We start from the raw sequence: 15,629 nt of genomic DNA, 5'->3' as shown, positions 1-15,629 counted from the left end.
CAAAAGATCAGACTTATAGATCCAAATCTAGCAAATACTAAACAAACGTAAATAACAATATCCAAAAAGTCTAAATAAATGTAGTCTATAGCCTATATGTTGTAAGCATTATGCACATGACAAATTTTTGTGCACCCCCATTATTTGAATGGTATCATCTATACAGAAGGATGGCGTCGGTTTCGCGTATCTTGTTTTTCCTGGTGCTGGTCGGAGTATTTATCTACGGAATTAACTTCTGGCTGAACAACAAGACCTACACTTTCGATGCTGACTCAGTAGCGGAGATCTCCAGAAAACATGTCGGTAAGTTTTACAGCTAGAAACGGCTGTTTGGGGGCACAGCCGAAATAGACAGTGGACATGGAAGGCAATTAATTTAAAGGTTTTGCTCTGATTTTAAGACCTTTAACAACAAGGTTAAGACTAGAAAATCGGTGTACCGCTTGGATAGACCATGTGGATTCTGATTCCAGTCAATTTTCTTACAAAGGCCCATTTAATTCATGCCAGGTCGTTGTTGCAATCAACGTATTTTTTATTGAGCCCAAAAAAGGTATCTCCAAGCAGATGTTTGGGTGGAAGAATATGACGTTTTCTGACGACCAAGCCTCTCTCACAGTCAACTTTTCTGTGTATCTCCAAGCAAATGTTTGGATGGAAGGCTGCCAGAAATGCTGCAATCTAAAATTTTACAATTTTTCCCCCAACAGCTGCTTGGAGATGACGTGATGTAAACACACAGTATGTGGGCTGGCTTGTCAGTCCATGATTGGACAGATGTGAAATGGCCACATAAAAGCAGGGCAGTGACGTTACCTGGGACCGTGTGGCACAATCGCCAGCACGTTTGACTCAGGTCCAGAAGGTCCTGAGTTCAAACCCCGCCGTGTCACCGATCTTGTGCCCTTGGGAAAGGCACTTTACACGACTTTCCTCACTTCACTCAAGTGAAAAATGAGTATATAGGCTACAAAGGTCTTCAGCAAGTTGAAGTTGGCTAAGCCTCAAAATGAAAGAAGAAGAACTGCAGTACTGTAGGTGGAAATACGGATTCTGCAAAGCCATACTACTATGCTTAACCAGCTTCCACATGGCATCTGCTTGATAGGTTGTTGTCAGTATGATGTTACATTGTTGTGAAACCTGATACATGAAGTGGTCTCTATTTTTAAGATAAGTCATATGTAGCCTTAAGGTGTTCTTTTTTTTTGCAATCTTAATAATGGGCTAGTTTTTGTAGACTGTCCATCTAAACGCAAGCTCGAAAAAATGAGGTTACTGCAACAGTTCTTTTTCTTGTGGAGAATTGATTTTGTGATAGAATGCAGGGAAGGATGTCTGGTACTTTCCTGTAGCGGTATAAAAGGAAATGTTTATTTGCAATGTGAAAAATTTCAACATCTACAGTGCCAAGACTGAACTTTGAAACCCTGAACATTCTCTGAGTATTTATATTGTCAAAGAGTGCCAAGTTGAAGACAAATTTAAAGCTGCTGTTACTACACTGTGTAGTACTAGTAGGTTTGCAAACTTAACAGACGCTCACACATTACAATATACGTAATCACCACTTCAACAGATGTTCAGTACATGCAGGACATTTTTTACAGGTCAATGATCATATCTTTACAGCTTGTTTAATGAGGTGGTTAATATTTGCCACAGGGCAGACGCTAAAGGTTGTGTCACCGGCAATAACTTCAATCGATACTTGAAGGACTGGTTTGGCTATGTACAACATCTACAACTTAGTACAAGGGTCCGTCCTTCAGTACAAGGACAGAAATTTGCTTGCACAGTTGCAGCAGGGACCACTCAGTCTGTCCCAAAAATCTGGACTTCATGACTCCAAATTAATGAGAATGTATTTTCCTAGACTTAAAATGACATGTTTAACATTAACACGACGAGCTCCCAGACAATGAGTGGGATGGAAAAAATAAAATAAAGCTGGAGACAGCCATGTGCTAATAAAATGCTGAAGAACTTCTACGAAGAAATTTACAGGTTTACCAGCTATAGAATTTTGTCTTGTCACAATTATTACTACGTTGATCAGGGCTCGAAATACTGGGTGCATGTGCACCCAGGTGCACCCCAAATTGGATCTGTGCACCCAATTATTTTCTGTGGGTGCACAGGGTGCACCCAAATATTTTCTTAGGTTTATGTATGTAAAGATATCAAAGTATACTAGTATACATCATATTCTTGACATCTAAGTGTTTGCAAAATAATAAAAATGCCATGGTACTTGTTTAAGAATTTGATGGCTTGTAAGTAAGTTTTGTTATTAGGTTATTACTTAAAGTTAAGTGGTGCACCCAAAATTTTTTGGGTGCACCCATTTTTTAAAGCTGGGTGCACTAGTGCACCTAATCCCAAAAATGAATTTCGAGCCCTGTTGATGGATACAGGCTTTTGATATCATCACCATTTCTACCATGAAAAGTTCAAAAGATCATTGGTGTACCAACAAATTGATTGTAGAAAGATTGACGTGACTTATCACTATTCAAGTTGTCATCCTGGAGACAGGACAGTAAGGTTTGATAAACTCACACTGGGAAGGAGGAAGGGTCTGGTATCCAATTGCAAGCTACACCCAGGGTTCTCCCCAGAAATTAAGTATAGTGGAGGGGCTGGCAAAAATAATCCGAACGAAGGCGCTGCACTTTCATGAAAATGGGTTCATTTTGCTATGACAGAGGGTGTCAAATACTACAACTTACAAGTATAATATATTATACTATTATAATAGTGATTCCTTTGTTGTGAAGTGGCAAAATGACTTGTTTTGATCATCACCCATTCACAAGTTTTTGCAGACAATGCCCACTGGAAAAGTGAGGCCACTTGGCACAAAAATCTGTGAAATTAATTTTAGCAAAACTAACCAAGAAAATAGGGAAGAAACACACTAAATTTCAACAGTAGTATACTGGAGCTGGGCTAGGAGTATAGTGGAGGGCAGGGTTGTAGCCAGTCTGTAATCATTTTCAGTCCCCTTGATTTTTAATAGGAATCCTATCGAGCATCGAAGGCATGGCGTGACGTTGCACGTCATTTCTAGGAGGTCTGGGTCCCAGAAAATTTTTAAATCAAGACCCTTTGAAACACTATTTCTTGCATTTTGAGGTGCAAATTTTTGCTTGTAGACTAAGCTGTTCAATGGCATCTGTTTTGGTGAAGAAGAACAGATGGGTTTCAGTTTTTTTATATCTTTACATATCAATTTTTGTCTGTCCCAGGGGACGGAATGGGGAAAACGTTTTTCAGTCCCCAGCTACAAAATTCCTTCAAAAGACTGAAGGACAGGTGCTGGCTACAACCCTGGTGGAGGGCCTCTGTTATTCCATCCTCTAGGGAGGACTCTGTACACCACAATTGACTAATTGATTAATGCCCCCCCCCCCCTGTAGTCACAGCAAAGACGGCGGGACATGAGGCGGCGTACAGGAAGGTTCTTGACGAGCTTCGCCGCCGCTATCCCGGACACATCCTGCCCGACAACGACCTTCAGTGGGTGTTTGTGAACGCGGGAGGGTGGATGGGGTCCATGTGCCTCCTCCATGCCTCCTTCACAGAGTACGTGCTGTTCTTTGGGACAGCTGTGGACACTGTCGGACACTCAGGTATTATTCTTCTTCTTAACTAATCATTTATTTGGGGGGGAGGGGGGATGGGCCCCATGTGCCTCCTCTATGCCTCCTTCACAGAGTACGTGCTGTTCTTCGGGACTGCGGTGGACACTGTCGGACACTCAGGTATTCTTCTTCTACTGAGCAGTTATTTTTTTGGGGGGTGTCCATGATTAAAGTATGCACCCCATGATCTAATCATCCCCCAGTTTGGAGTCTGTGGGAATGAATTTTGTAAAATGGAAAAAATATAAATTATGCACCCTTTCTTTACCAATCTACACATCTTGAACCAGATGAATTCGAATTCATGATCTGATTCAGATGTTTTCTTCTCATTGCCCTGGGTAAGTTAACTACTAGTATGAAAAAAATCTAGCAAGTTCCTAACAAGTTTTTGTCCTTGCTTAAATTACTAAGAATTGTAGTGTTCCCCACTGGCATTGTCTGTACAAGCTTGTTACATCATCACTCAGAAGGAAGATGTGTAAAGTTTTGCATCCTTCCTAGAACTGTAGCATCGCCTTGCTCTATTTCAGGTCCTTTTCCCATTTTTCCATGCAATAGCCTAAAAAAAAAGGCTCTAATTTATGTACACCTCAACTTTGTCAACAACTTGCAGCCACAGTTCTATCCCTAGTGCTGATTGGGTAATCATAGTTCTGTCCTTGGTGCTGATTGGGTAGCCATAGTTCTGTCCTTAGTGCTGATTGGGTAACCATAATTCTGTCCTTAGTGCTGATTGGGTAACCATAGTTCTGTCCTTAGTGCTGATTGGGTAACCATAGTTCTGTCCTTAGTGCTGATTGGGTAACCATAGTTCTGTCCTTAGTGCTGATTGGGTAACCATAGTTCTGTCCTTAGTGCTGATTGGGTAACCATAGTTCTGTCCTTAGTGCTGATTGGGTAACCATAGTTCTATCCTTAGTGCTGATTGGGCAGTCACAGACTTGATCATTACAAGAAGCATTTAATGTATTACCCTCATTACATGTATCTTACTGTAATGTTGTTTCTTTATCAGGTCGCTATTGGGCAAATATCTCGGACACAATACTGACTGGCAGCTTCAGACAGTGGAAGGAGGGCACAACAAAGAGTCAGATGTTCCAGTCAGGTGAATCCTATATTTAGCCAGTATTAATAGACACAAGGGTTTTGCTGTCAAAAATTACATGGGGTTCAAAGGAGTAGAGTGATGTGGAAGGGGAATGGTGTGGATCCCCCCTCAATAATGTTAAGTCATTTTCCGGTAGCCCCAGCGAAGCCGGAATTGGCTCACATAGCAACCACTTTTGCCTACAATTCTTGCAGATTTTCCTCATTGTTTGCTAATTGCCCCCTCTCAGCCTTGTACACTTTTCAGGTAGGGTGCTGCTGGGACATCATATACTAACTCTATAGGGCTGTCTGGGAATCCAAGCTAGGATGTGTAATGTAACTCCCTACATATTGCAATAATTTTTTTTAAAAATTAATGTAGATTTTACACACACAATTGGAGTGATGCAGCTGCAGGGTTGTAGCCAGCACCTGTCCTTCAGTCCTTTGAAGGAATTTTGTAGCTGGGGGCTGAAAAAAGTTTTCCCCATTCCGTCCCTTGGGACAGCCAAAATTTGATATGTAAAGATATAAAAAAACTGAAACCCATGTGTTCTTCTTCACCAAAACAGATGCCATTGAACAGCTTAGTCTACAAGCAAAATTTGCACCTCAAAATGCAGGAAATAGTGTTTCAGAGGGTCTTGATTTAAAAATTTTCTGGGACCCAGACCCCCTAGAAATGACGCGCAACGTCACGCCATGCCTTCAGTGCTCGATAGGATTCCCATTCAAAATCAAGGGGACTGAAAATGATTTCAGGCTGGCTACAACCCTGTGCAGCTGCACTTTGTCCTAACCTGCCCCCCTCCCCACAGGCGACACCATACACCACCTCGCTGGCGACGCCACCTCCGTCCAATGGACCGCTGGGACCTGGATGGTGGAGTACGGGCGCGGTTTCATCCCGTCTACGCTCGGATTCGCTCTCTCCGACACCGTTTTCGGAACCAACGACTTCATCACCCTCTTCTACACCGTCAAGGTGTACTTCAAGGCTCTCCTGCTCGAGGCATCGCACTACATGGTTTACCTGGACGACATGGGCGGTCAGCTGAAGGACTTCTTCCAGGTGGCATTCACCTTCACGTCCAAACAAGCGGCCGTGGTGGCTGACTGGATGGTCAAGAAAGCCAGCTGGCTGGCCACGGTCTCTGCCCAAAAGGTAAACATCGCTGCCGACCTGACAGTCAAACACACTGGTCAGGCGGTGGACTTTACCGTGAGAAAGGTGCAGCAGGCGTCCTCATACATGAGAAAAGTGTACACAGACTACACATCATAGAATCACCCTGTGGTGTAGTTTTGATATGCTGCCACATAATGTAGTGCTATCTAGGCCACACTGACTTAATTTTATAGATTGATTGAATGAATGAATGAATTTATTGCTCAACAATCGCACAGGGTACAATGTATGGCAACCAATAACAACTAATAGCTATACAGACAATAGTACTAAGAGGCTACATACAAAACAAAAACAAAACATTATCAATAACAGTACAGCTATGTATGAGTAATCTGGTCTCGCATTTGGAATACGTTATGAAGAAACTGTCACCTCTGGACACCCCAAAATGGGCGATAAAAAGAGAAAAATCCAGCAAAAACTGTGAACATAAAACCACCGCGAACATTTCTGTATTTACAGTATTGGGTGGCGAGTTATTATTTTGGAAAACAGGCAAAAATCAATTAATGCACAGATGCAATCCTTAAGATTTAGTCAGTGTGGCCTTATGGCTAGATTTGCAAGATTTACAAGCTGACCACAAAGCAGTAGTGCTGAATGTTGATTTTGGACTTTCCTGATTCGTGGTGACATGTGCAGAAGGAAACACACTGCATTTTGCTTGTATTTGCAGACATTAATTGCATCAGTTTATTTGCATAATATAGAAGCTAATTCTCTAAAAACTTATGATTGCGATGATTGTGAAAATGATTGTGAAATTAGATGGTCAATAACATCAGAAGGGTGTGTTTTATGCAGGTACTGTTGATTTGTTGACATGGGCACTTTAACTTAAGTTATATTTAGTTATAAAGATCATGATTCCCTGATATGACCACTTATTCTTTATAATTGTGCTATCTCAACAGACCCTAAAAAAAACCAGACATATCAAATTACTACACATCTGTTTTCCGTGTATCAAAATTGTATCAAAATGCATGTAAAGATTGTCAGTCTTTTCAATTGGTTGCACTACCCCAAGAAGATATGAATATTGTCACCTTTTGAGAGTTTAGAGGTTTTAAGAAAAGATTTTGTCCTGAAAATATTCTTGCCTTTTGTTCTTGACAGGAGAGGAGCAGTCATAAATTGTTTGATGTAACTGTTACAGTAAATTTAGAAAAAAGAGAAGTTATTTTGATCAATTACTAGGAATATTAATACGATATCTAATTTATTAAAGAGTGGTCTATGATATTGAAGTAAACTGCACAATCATGTTGTATGTAATTTGATGTTGAATTTAAAAAGATTATGACAGACCAACATATAGAGTCCATTCCAAGACACCATGAGGGTTTTTAGGTGATATTTGTAATAAGTCTGAATTATTTTCAATAAAAGAATATCTAAGCCACAATAATTAAATTCTTTTCAAAAAATTGACTAAGAAAATACTCATCTATTTGAATTCCTTTGAATATTTTAGAAACATTTGGAAAGTAACTGTACAAAAATATCTTTATTTAGAATACTTGTGAAACCTCTGTGTGAATCTTTGACATTTACAAATATTTACAAATATTTGTAAACTTTGCCAAATGGTAAAATTAGTTTATTGCCCCCATAAAAGTAAGCCATATTGTAGCCTCTGTATATTTTTAGATTTCACAGCTGGGCACTAGTGGATCCTTTGTGGTGGGCCATTGTCGCATGGCACCCAACCATACTTTGCAAGATGTGTGAATTGCTATCTTCCCAGATCCCTGAACCATTTAGAAAAAATGGTAGAAAATGGTAAATAATGGTAGAATGCTGTTATCATTATTTAGAAACCATTAGAAGTATCCAATTCCACACCATGAATATTTCCAAAGTTTTAAAGGACCAGGGAAATATTTATAAAGTTGAAACAGTGTTAGAAATATTTCTGAAGTATCAAATGTCCTAGACATATAATTACAAAACTTTAAAATCAGTTCTATACAATGGCAACAAACATCCGCACGGTGTCTTGGAATGGACTCTATATAATTTGATATTGAAAGTAAAGTACTAATAAGACCCCAAGAATGTCACTCTCCCTTGCATTGACGTGTAGAACAAGTCAGAATTGTTTGTAGTCTTTCTGTAACCTTCTTTAGGCCACACCAATTTTATTTGTTGTTTCTCGGATTTTTTCAGAAAATAATTGGGTCGGTCGTTGAAAAAAAAAAAGAATTCAAAAAGTCGGGGGAGGACAGATCGGACAGGAGAACCTAAACTTTCAACATTTAGGGGGTTCCTGGTAGCAAAGTTTGAAGATTGAAGAAAAACGATAAACCTACCGTCCAAAATAGGCACGTACAGCTACTGGAATTTGAGGCCCATATTTAATTTGAGAAAGAAGAGGCAGTGAAATTTTTCAACACGAAATATGGCCATCAATTTAAATTTTTTTTTTTTTAAATCGGAAAAAAAAGGGTCGGGAAATCCAAGAAACAACAAATAATGGTATGGCCTGGGGGCGATGATGACTGGGGTCTGCAGATATTTCTCCCACCACTAGATGGCACTTCTGCAAAGAAGCATGCAGTCCCAAATGTTACTTAGCTTGTATCTCCTGTTATCACAATTCATGACTGGTCAAGTCCTGAATGCATGACAGGGGCTTCACACACGTAAACTAGAATCATGCGATGTACAATTTGCAAAACACTTGTGGGCAATTTCTTCACTGATCATTGTAACAAATGCTCCAATCTGAATGTAACATTCAAACCAATGTTCAATATCTATTCTCAACCATTATCAGCAAAAAAATGTGTTGCCTGTGAAGTGTAATGTAATCTGCTGAAAAATTTCTTCAACACAAACACAATTAAAATGCTTGGATGTAATTTCATTTGTGGTGCTAAATGGTTAACTAGCAGGTGACTAAGTGCTATAATTAAGGAGATAGTTTTACCTTAAAGTTTGATAATGCCTGTATGTAATGCTAAAGTATGATGCATTGAAGATTGCTGTATTCATTTCTTAGAAATAGTATTCAAGTGTGCTGATTTACAACATTTCTATGCAATCTCTTCTAGACATTATGAAATATATATTAGATGCTTCTTCAAGATTGGTGGCACAGTGACCTTAGGTTCTAAAGATAGGTGAATGGCTTATGTTGGAAATAAATGTACGGGAACTTGTCACTTGGAATAAATCGATATCTCTTCTTTTCAAATATCTTTTTTTAAATCATCTTTGCCTTCTTTCTTTTTACAGAGTGAATATCTATTTGTTACTTTGCACAGTTGTTTTTCCTTTTACCAACTTGATATACAGATAATCTCCATGCAGATCCTACAGTGGCATAACATAGTACCAGAAGCCAGCCTAGGATTGTTCATAGGTCAGCTACACTTCTTTGTAAGGTTATGGTACTATTTTATGCAACCACATGATCTGCGTGTACATTAGGTTTCTTTGTTTTTCAATTTCTCTGTGGCAGGATTGTCAGCAAGGCTATGACAGATGAGAATCTACGGCAATCCTCTCCATTATTTATAAAATGACAACAGAAACTGGTACAATAATCATGCACAACTGCCCTACAGTACAACAAATGTGACTGGACACGAGTAGACTATATGTAGTCATAATTTGATTGATAGGCATTTCTAAATCCATCAGCATATCTAACAGAGCCTCTACATCAACGTTGCAAAATGTATGCAATATATACATATGATGTTAATCAACCACCGAGACATCTACTATACTTTAACATCTATGGTAGAGTCTCAAGTTTCAACATGCTCATAATTTATTGCTGTTGCTTCATTGTCTAATTTTGTGTGAAATACTTGACGTACAGCATTTACATACATGTAGATCTTGCCATTTTTCTGTTGACTTAAAATCTTTAGACAGTGTATAGAGACAGGCGGTTGTAGAGTTGCTGGCAGTATCCCTTTCTACACAACTGAAGTGTACATTGCTCCACCTAAAAAAAAAGGAGAACACCCTTGTCTGACTTTAATTCACATGGCAGTAATCAAGAGGCTCTTATTTCTGGACATTTGGATATATACTTCTTATGATGTCCCTGTTTAGTTTTTTTGTGGTCTAACAAATTGAGACCATGTATACAACTGAAGTGTATAACGCTCTACCTTGGAAGAAAACACCCTTCACATGACAGTCATGAAGAGACTCTTATATCTGGACATGTTTAAACTTCTTATGATGTCCACGTTTTGGGTCTTTTAGAGGTCTAACAAATTGAGACCATGTATACACCTGAAGTGTATAACGCTCCACCTCGGAGGCGTCGCCAAAAAAAGAAAACACGCTTCACATGGCGGTCATTAAAAGATTCTTGTATCTGGACATGTTCAGACTCCTGATGATGTCCACGTTCGGAGTCTTCCTGCGGAATCCCCACCAGTCCACCACCATCTGCGCACGGGTGTACTCCCCCTCCACCTCCACCGTGGCGTACACCTGAAACAGAAGGGAAAAAGGTAGAACGTATATAAAAATAAGTTTATTTGCAAGTTCGTGCCCGAGGGCTAATTGCAAGTACATAGTATGAACATAGTAGATATACAAGTGAAAATGAACAGTTATAAACAATCCTGTACTCTAATACTAGTGTTGGCTATTTCTAAACAGGTCCTGAACTCCCCCTTTTCTTTTTAAGATTCGCCCTCGAATTTCCGAGTTCGGCATCCCTGTGTAGAACATCTCTAGCTTTTTACTCACACGGTCGGCGGCATGGGAACCAGTGAAAACAAGAAGGGAGTAGAAACAGACGGAAACAATACATACAAATATCCTGACTCCCGGGACTAGAACCGGCGTCGATCCCAGGCCACCAGCTCACAAACCCAGACTCTAAACCGTTCCGCCAAAAGGCTGAAGCCGTTTGGTGTCTTCAGTTTAGCAGTCCTTAAACCCCACTGTTACATCCGAAAATAATTTCATCAGGTTGGTACAATATAGGATATAGGAGTAACGGAACATACTTGTATTGCCAGGAACAACTGCGTCATTGATTGGGAGGGGGCCAGAGTCATAGACAGGGAAGACAACAGACGACTCAGGTGGATTAACTTAAAGAGGCGGTATGGATAAGAAAGTCAGCCCCAGTGATGAATCGGGAAGATACAAACTTGGACACGTTTGGGATAATCTTCACGTCGCAAAAGCGCCACCTACGTCGGCTACATATAGCGACGAGAAGCAGAACTCCAGTCAGAAGCTCCGAGGAAGGTGTCTGATAGACACCGAAACGTAAGCAAGTAAGTTTAATTTTGTTTGTGTACAAGAATTCTCCTATATCCCACTGTTACAGTTACACACCGTGTCCACGGTCTGCACGATGCCGGTGTCGATGACGATGGCGGTTGCCAGGGGATCGCACGACAGGTAGGTCGGCTCGCCCTGGCCCCTCAGCCACTTGGACAGGTTCAGGGAGATGGCCTTGATGAAGCGAGCCCTCCGCGTCGGCATGGCGGTCCAATTCGCGAAGAAATCCTGAGAAAGAAGTGTTGCGTAACCTTAAAGTGCCGAAAATCCACGTCCGTTATCTTTCAATGATTAGCATAACGTCTTACATCATTAAAAAGCTTAAATAGTTATTTGTATTGGGCACGAGAACTACGAATGTTTTCATAAGTGTGTCACCAAAAGAAAAATCGAATTCGAAAGTTGTTTGCAGAGCGCAAGTTGTAATGTTATGGTATTCAAACTTGGAATAAAAGATCATAACAAATACAACTTAGTGTCATTGTAGTAGGTAATGAATTAAAGCTGTCATATGATATCATACAAATGATAAGATAATATAATGAGTAAAAAAAAAGAATAGTGATACCTACCCATTCCAGTCCGTGTTCCTGACAAACCTCCCACGGTACAACCTTCATGGGGCACTTGTACTCCCGCAGAACAACCTGCGCCGCCTCGGGGTCCATCCAGAAGTTAAACTCCGCACTGATGCCGATGTTGCCTTCACCTTGTATAAATACAAAAAGTACACGTGTTTCTCTTTTATTTATTTGAGAATATAAGTAAAGGAATTTGCATGTCTGCACGTATATAAACCAAAAGCATCATTTATAATACGTACATGTAACTCATACGGACTTGCTGTATATCCACTTGTGTGACCGCTCCCCTCGTGCGTATGCGCGCGCGTGTGCGCGCGTTCATACGTGTGTGTCAGTGTGTATGTGTGTGTGCGTGCGCACGTACGGATTGTCATATGAAAACTTGACAGTTACAACTGTACAAGCCAGATTGTAGCTAATTTTCTACTAGCCCCCCAAAGCCGTTGCAAATCATACATTACACGTTCCGACATGTTGAAATTGACCTCTGACCTCTGATGTTGCCTCCCATGATGATGATCTCCTTGAAGCGTGAGGAAATGTCCGGGTCCATCCTCCTGGCCAGCGCCACGTTAGTGAGCGGACCGAGGGCGATCAGGGTGATCTGGTTCGGGTAGGCGTTGGACATCCGGATCAACATTAACACGGCGTGTTCTAAAGGAGGCAAAAACAAGACGCAGCTCATCAAGTAGAAATAAGTAGTTTCTATCAAATACGGACAAATATATAATGTAATATTAAATGTTCTAATATAATGTAAGTAGATGAAATGATTTGTAATGTTTATTGATGTTGCTATTGAATACCCCGGAGTCCAGCCTTTTTCGTTTTAGTCCGCTCCCGAAGTCAGCTCCCCTGCCAACAGACCTGTAGCGACCTTCGGGAGCAGACTAAAACGAACAAGACACGACTCCAGGCCAGCTATTGAACACCATTGATTCTAGAACTGCATGTAAGTAGTACCAAAGCGCCGGCTGGTAATCTAGGACGATAAGTGCTGATGCCTAGAGCAGACTGGTTTTGCTGTTGAAGGAAATGTGTGGGCCGCTTCGGAATGTGTCAAAATCCCAAGCTGGTGGCACCTGTCGACTACCAACAACCTTAAAACTAGCCTGGATACCATACCCCAACCTCAAAATATATCTTTCGTGTTGGGGTCTGGCAGGATGGCTGTAGAAAGGTTCTCTAAGGCCCTTGATAAGAGGGAGGAGAACCTAGGATTGATGACCACTCTCACCACAGGTAGCCAGCTACAACACACCACAGTTGGTCAGCAGGCTATCACAGTAGCGAATCAGGTACTTAGTGGTCACTGTTATGGATTCAAAAAGTACATTTGGGGGTATTTAACCAATCGTGGCAGGGGTGTAATTACCTCCTGCTGATCCTGTGCTGTTCTATTGGTGGAGTTTTTTGCCCACTATAAGGGGCAAAATTGAGAAGAGTTCCTATCCCTTCCGGTCAGACCCCTGCACGATAGATACTTGAGATCGGGCTGGGGTTTGGTAACCAGGCTACCTTAAAGCAGGTCTAGCTTACCGCAAACATATCTATGCTTGATCTATCCAAGATGCGCTCCATCCCAGAAGCGCTTCTGGGATAGAAGCACATCTGGGATGTAACAGTGCTGAACTGAACTGCACTATTAAATACGTGTGAAAATCAAGGGATTTTAAATAAAAGTTTCTGGTGAGTTTGGGTCCTACCTGCCTGGTTGATGAGCCGGTAGTCGGGAGGATACTTGTCGGGCGCGTCTCCCATACTGTCCCGCCCGTTCCAGTACGTGTAGTCGTACACGTCATTCCCCATCAGCTGGAGGGAGGCACCCACGTACACCGGGATCTGCATGGACAATACAAACGTGAATAAAGAGGTTATCTTACAAATGTGAACTTAATATCCGCACACAAAATAAAGCAATTACAAACAAGCTTTCGGTCCATATCAATCTCATCCTCTGATCCTTATCAGGTTGAAATGACTAAAAGCCTGTCATACATCCAAACCAGAAGTGTGACGTCAGTAATGGGTCAAAGTGCTTGGGAGTCGGTATCGGCCCCCGTCTCGGTTGAGGGAAGGTTGATGGGCTCTGATGACCTCTTTCACTCCCCATTTGGATATGGGCTTTAGATAGCGAAATCAACCTTCACTAAATCGGGACGGGAGCAGATGCAGACTTCCAGCCAGCTGTGACACGGTGATGACGTCACACTTCCTGAAGGTGATGGATGCTGTTTTCCAAAGGAAAACCAGGCAGAGAACTGGTAACAAAATTCTGGGCATGTTGGATTGTTTTCTTTGATATTTGTGCAACACATGATTCTGGTTACTAGTTTCCTACACTGGATATCATGTTTTCCTGTGGTTAAAACTGTTTGCTAAAACCTGCTGATTAGCAGATCTTGCTCAGCGTCACTATCGAAGGGTAGTGAATGCTGCTTGAAAAGTCTGGCCGTTTCTAAAATCACATCCAGTTGCTCGAGTAACTGCTATTTGGCGTATTGTTTTACTCTCTAGTCTAAGCAAAGGTTGATGGGGAAAATCGTGACCTTTTTCTTACATGCCACCTTTTCTTCTTCTTTCAGCTAAAACCAAGGTTGACTGACAAAAATATACGGCAAAAGACGTCATAAGAAAAAGGTAATGATTTTCCTCATCAACCTCTGCTTGGGGAGTAGAATTGTATAACCTTGATGTTTAAAACTTTTTGGACGTAAAACTTACATCGGTCCGCCCGGCTGCGTGCAGCACCCTCAGCGCGTTCTTACAGTCCAGCAGAACTTCCCGCGCATTCCCGCGCACACACGTGACCGCCAGCACGCGCACTGCAGGCTGGGATAGCACCATCATCATGGCGATGGCGTCATCAATACCGGGGTCCACGTCAAGGATCACCAGTTTCTGTTGTCCTATATTAAGAAGACTTGAACATTAAGAAGAACAAAAGGAAGACTTGTTCAAATATCTCATGTCATGAACTAACTTTGACGTAATGGAAGAACTATGTAAGTTCGTCAACACATGTTTTAAGAAGAGGAATGAAGCATGTAGAATCATATATAGATATAAGTTTCACGCATCATAATTTACAAGTTATTCTCTTTGTATCAAACGTACTGCATTTAGACCCATTGAGGCATGAACATGCAATAAACTTAATTGTCCTTGTCATTAAACAACGAGAAACGAAAACGAAGATTTAATGACAGTTAAAGCGTGATTCTGCAACCATTTTTCTAGTGTGTACAGCATCTTGGAGACAAGAAACAGAATTTGAAGTTTATTATTTGAAATAACATCAATGGATTTAGAAAACAAAAATCCAAAGTCACGCGGGCTCAAGTAACTTAAACCTAGATATGTGTGGCCCAAGAGCTACAGAAATGGAGATGGGCACCACTCCTAAGCATGCATCTTCTGCTGATGCACGGACAACTTTTGCTTAAATGAACTCTATCTCTAATGCTAGTTCACCTTTATCCGTTAGGTTGTTTTTCTAAACGGTATTTAGGCACATCAAGCCGACGGGTGGTAATTACGTAGTTTAAACTGCGATATACTGAAAACATTTTGCAAATTGAATCCAACGACCGTCAACGTGATATCCCAATTAGTACCCTGTTTTTTTTAAAGCAACGGCGGATTTAGGTTACCCAATTTGTTCAGCTGTTTACAAACAGCCAGGGCTGCCCAACTAGCCGTAGGCTATTGTCAAGGGCTAACCCTGTACACTTTGCACATGTTCGTACACGACGGGTTATACCGCCCCTTACGGGGTGACACACCCGTCCGGGTGAATGATGTAAATCACCAGGGGGTTCTTTAACGTGCATGGGG

The 15,629-nt window shown here is 41.2% G+C and overlaps 2 protein-coding genes across 2 annotated transcripts; one reads left to right on the top strand and one right to left on the bottom strand.

The window, feature by feature from the left end:
- The first annotated feature begins 140 nt into the window (after nt 1–140).
- Nucleotides 141–7,206, top strand: LOC118430957 (sigma non-opioid intracellular receptor 1-like). Its single transcript, XM_035841987.1, has 4 exons — nt 141–318; nt 3,426–3,638; nt 4,669–4,761; nt 5,564–7,206. The coding sequence occupies exons 1-4, from the start codon at nt 171–173 to the stop codon at nt 6,028–6,030; spliced, it is 921 nt and encodes a 306-aa protein (XP_035697880.1). The 5' UTR covers nt 141–170; the 3' UTR covers nt 6,031–7,206.
- Nucleotides 7,207–10,232: 3,026 nt separating this feature from the next.
- Nucleotides 10,233–14,914, bottom strand: LOC118430956 (uncharacterized protein C1683.06c-like). The gene is made up of 7 exons (XM_035841986.1): nt 14,910–14,914; nt 14,517–14,715; nt 13,499–13,634; nt 12,285–12,446; nt 11,781–11,917; nt 11,263–11,436; nt 10,233–10,401 (listed from the first exon to the last, which is right to left on the bottom strand). Exons 1-7 carry the CDS (start codon nt 14,912–14,914, stop codon nt 10,252–10,254), a joined length of 963 nt encoding a protein of 320 aa, XP_035697879.1. The 3' UTR covers nt 10,233–10,251.
- Nucleotides 14,915–15,629: the final 715 nt, after the last annotated feature.

Source organism: Branchiostoma floridae, chromosome 14 (genome assembly GCF_000003815.2).
Source record: "Branchiostoma floridae strain S238N-H82 chromosome 14, Bfl_VNyyK, whole genome shotgun sequence".
Taxonomy (NCBI): Eukaryota; Metazoa; Chordata; class Leptocardii; order Amphioxiformes; family Branchiostomatidae; genus Branchiostoma; species Branchiostoma floridae.
This window is presented reverse-complemented; position numbering and strand designations above follow the sequence as displayed.